This window comes from Austrofundulus limnaeus, unplaced genomic scaffold (assembly GCF_001266775.1).
Source record: "Austrofundulus limnaeus strain Quisiro unplaced genomic scaffold, Austrofundulus_limnaeus-1.0 Scaffold726, whole genome shotgun sequence".
NCBI classification, from domain to species: domain Eukaryota; kingdom Metazoa; phylum Chordata; class Actinopteri; order Cyprinodontiformes; family Rivulidae; genus Austrofundulus; species Austrofundulus limnaeus.
In genome coordinates, this window is record NW_013953128.1 from 177,212 (window position 1) to 180,162 (window position 2,951).

Below are 2,951 nucleotides of genomic sequence, written 5' to 3' on the forward strand. Positions count from 1 at the left end.
ACAGAGCTAATGTTAATATGAAGCTAAAACACAGAGCTAATGTTAATATGAAGCTAAAACAAACACAGAGTTAATGTTAATATGAAGCTAACACAAACACAGAGTTAATGTTAATATGAAGCTAACACAAACAGAGCTAATGTTAATATGAAGCTAACACAAACACAGAGTTAATGTTAATACGAAGCTAACACAAACACAGAGCTAATGTTAATATGAAGCTAACAATAACACAAATCTAAGAATAACTCTCCACCAGTGAATGATGGAAACAAATTTTCTCAGTGAATTTACAATTAATATGTCCTTTAGGAGCAGCAGAGTAAGCTCTTGAAGGAGATAAGTTGGGACGTGGCAGTTAAAATAAAGATTGATTTTTTTAAGAATAAATTTAGAACACAGGTTAACTGACTTAAAGTCAAAAACATGTCATCTGTTAATCGTCATATTGTTTTCATATAAAAGCCAAAACTCATGCCTGTTTCTATGTTTGAGTTTTCTCTTGTGAGTAAAAWCAGTATTTGCAGTTAACCTTTCCTCTGTGTTTTCTTCCATCTCAGGAGCATTTTGCTGAAATCTTTGGCGACAACGCTGCGGCTGAGAGCAGACTGGCTCAGGAGAGTTTTAAGAAGTGGCTGCTGGTGGGGATGACGGTGGTGACCGCCGTGGTGGCGGGCTCTCTCTTCGCCCAGAAACGCCTGTGAGCAGACGTCCGCCTCTGTTTCCCCACCTCGTCCCCCTCCATCCTTCACCTGTCTGTTAAAATGAAGGTCCTGTTTGTCTCCGAGCAGAACTGTCGTAGACGTTTACGTACCTTTTCGTCACGCCGCTCGCAGCGGACCGAGAATCCTGAAAATGTTGTTGGACTTTTGAAAAAGACGACTGTAACAGAAGTTTTAGTATTTTCTTGTGTTCACCTTTTTTTCCCGCCATTTTAATTTAAATGTGTGGTTATATAGAAATACACATTTTGTTAACTGAGCCGGCACTTTTTTTTCTCTTTTTGCAATTTTTATTTTATTTTTAAAACTTTTTTCTGTTTGAATGATTAAAGATTTTATTTTCACCCATTTTTCCTGAGTGATCATCGTAGTTTTAACTCATTTTTGTTGCCATTTTGATTCTACAAACTGGCAGAAACTGATTTATTTTTTGTTTTTAATCCAAACATCAAGTCATTGTGTATTTGGAGTGTTTTTTGAAGTTTTTGCGGCCCTTCTCACAGACGGCTCTAACAGATTTGTACGTGCCATATTGGAAGTGAAAGTCCCCGAACAAGTTCAACGTTTTGCTTTTTTCTGCCATCAACCCTCACATCATAAACCCATCACTTGTAGAAAACTGAGAAAAGGCAGATGAAYATTAGGAAACACACGGACATCTTTAACTAAAACATTCTGTTTGTGTGAGACGSTGCGTTTGATTTTTATTTTTATTTTTAACCATTAAAATCCAACTGCTCCCACTCACCTGTGCTTTAGAGTCATACTTGACCTCAAGTCGATGTTTTCGGTCACGATCGGCCGACCGATCTGTGCGACAGTCATCAGAATCTGAACCACGTTGGTCAAACCGTAGCTGAGGAACGCAGCAGGAACTGTAGCAGCACACAAACACGGCAGCAGCCGTGGATTGTCGTAGTCTTTGTTCGGACGTCTGGATGTGAATTTAAACAACTCTAACCTGTTTGTGAGTGATCATAGTGGGGTTTTAAAGTATGTTTGATTGAAAGCTTAAAAATAACTGAACGTAGTTTATGTGGTGGCGCACACGTCGTGTTTCCTGCTTTTACTTGAAGACTCAGCGTTGACCTCTGAAACGTAAATCTGTCGGCTTCATCATCGTTGACATTTTGAAGTGAAGAAACACATTTTCCCATCAACAAAATCGGTTTGTTTTAATCTGTAAAGTGGAATATTTTCTGTGCAGGACGATGCAGAGTATTTATTTACTCAAGCCGATAAGCTGATTACAGTTTGCTCGTTAGTTGACTTCAGAGGAAGGAAGTTCATTAAATGTTTACAGCTGCTTTGTTGTGACGCTCGTTTGCAGAGCTGCGGGGTTTGAAGGAGCTCATTGCAAAGCAGGAAATCAAGCAAACGTGAGATTTATCACATGTTGCAGTTTGACGAGTTTATTCTGGTGGTTTTCGAGATGTATTGGAATGTGGGTACGCACTCAACGTAAACAAAGCTTAAACAGCCAAAACACGACGCTTAAGTCACGTAATTCTGCGTAGTTGAACATTAGGGTGCAACAAAACCTGCAACAGATTTAAATATTTATTTCATCAACTTGTCTTCTGAAGATGCTCTGTGTTGAAGGATCAGTGGATCTGTGTTCGACTACTCCACCTAGGCTGTATTTTTGAGCACAGATCCACTGAGAAACTTGATGTTTCAGCAACATTTAATTAAAAAAAAACTGGACTTTTGAGGTGAAATAAATGTTCAAAATTAATTTAAATAAATTACAAGAAGCGCGTGCACATTTCTCTCCTTATTGAAAAAATATTAAGTCATGAGATTCTGCATCGTTGCACCCCTAGCAAAGATGGCCGCTAAGTTTGAGCTGTTTTCAGTTTTTTCGGCTGTTTTTGTTTGTAAACTGAGACACATCAAACATTTGCAATGATTTCCTTTAATCTGCCCTGAAACTTGTTTTAAATTATGGATCATCAAAAAAAAAAAGGCTGTAAAAAGTTAGAATTTACAGACGGAGCAGAGGTCCGTGTCGACTAGAACGGCTCATGATGATGAGGTCATCAGGAAGTAGTTTGAAGTCCTAATTATGAGCTGCAGGTCGTTATTTTTTTATTTCTCATCTCCATAAAGAGGCAGAGCCTTTCAAAGATTTATGTAGCACAGAYTCCACGTTTGTTCAGGAAAGTTTTATTTTCTGAGTGGCTGCAGGATCCTGAGACCAGCCACGTTCATATCTCATAACCTCAA

The 2,951-nt window shown here is 38.6% G+C and overlaps 1 protein-coding gene across 1 annotated transcript in view; it reads left to right on the top strand.

Moving 5' to 3' along the window:
- Nucleotides 1-981, top strand: part of bcl2l1 (BCL2 like 1) — a 32,812-nt gene extending 31,831 nt beyond the window's left edge. Inside the window, exon 3 of the mRNA XM_014028208.1 lies at nt 561-981. Within this exon, the coding sequence (XP_013883662.1) occupies nt 561-704 (144 nt within the window). The 3' untranslated portion in view covers nt 705-981. The remainder of the gene's footprint in view (nt 1-560) is intronic.
- The last annotated feature ends 1,970 nt before the right edge of the window (nt 982-2,951 follow it).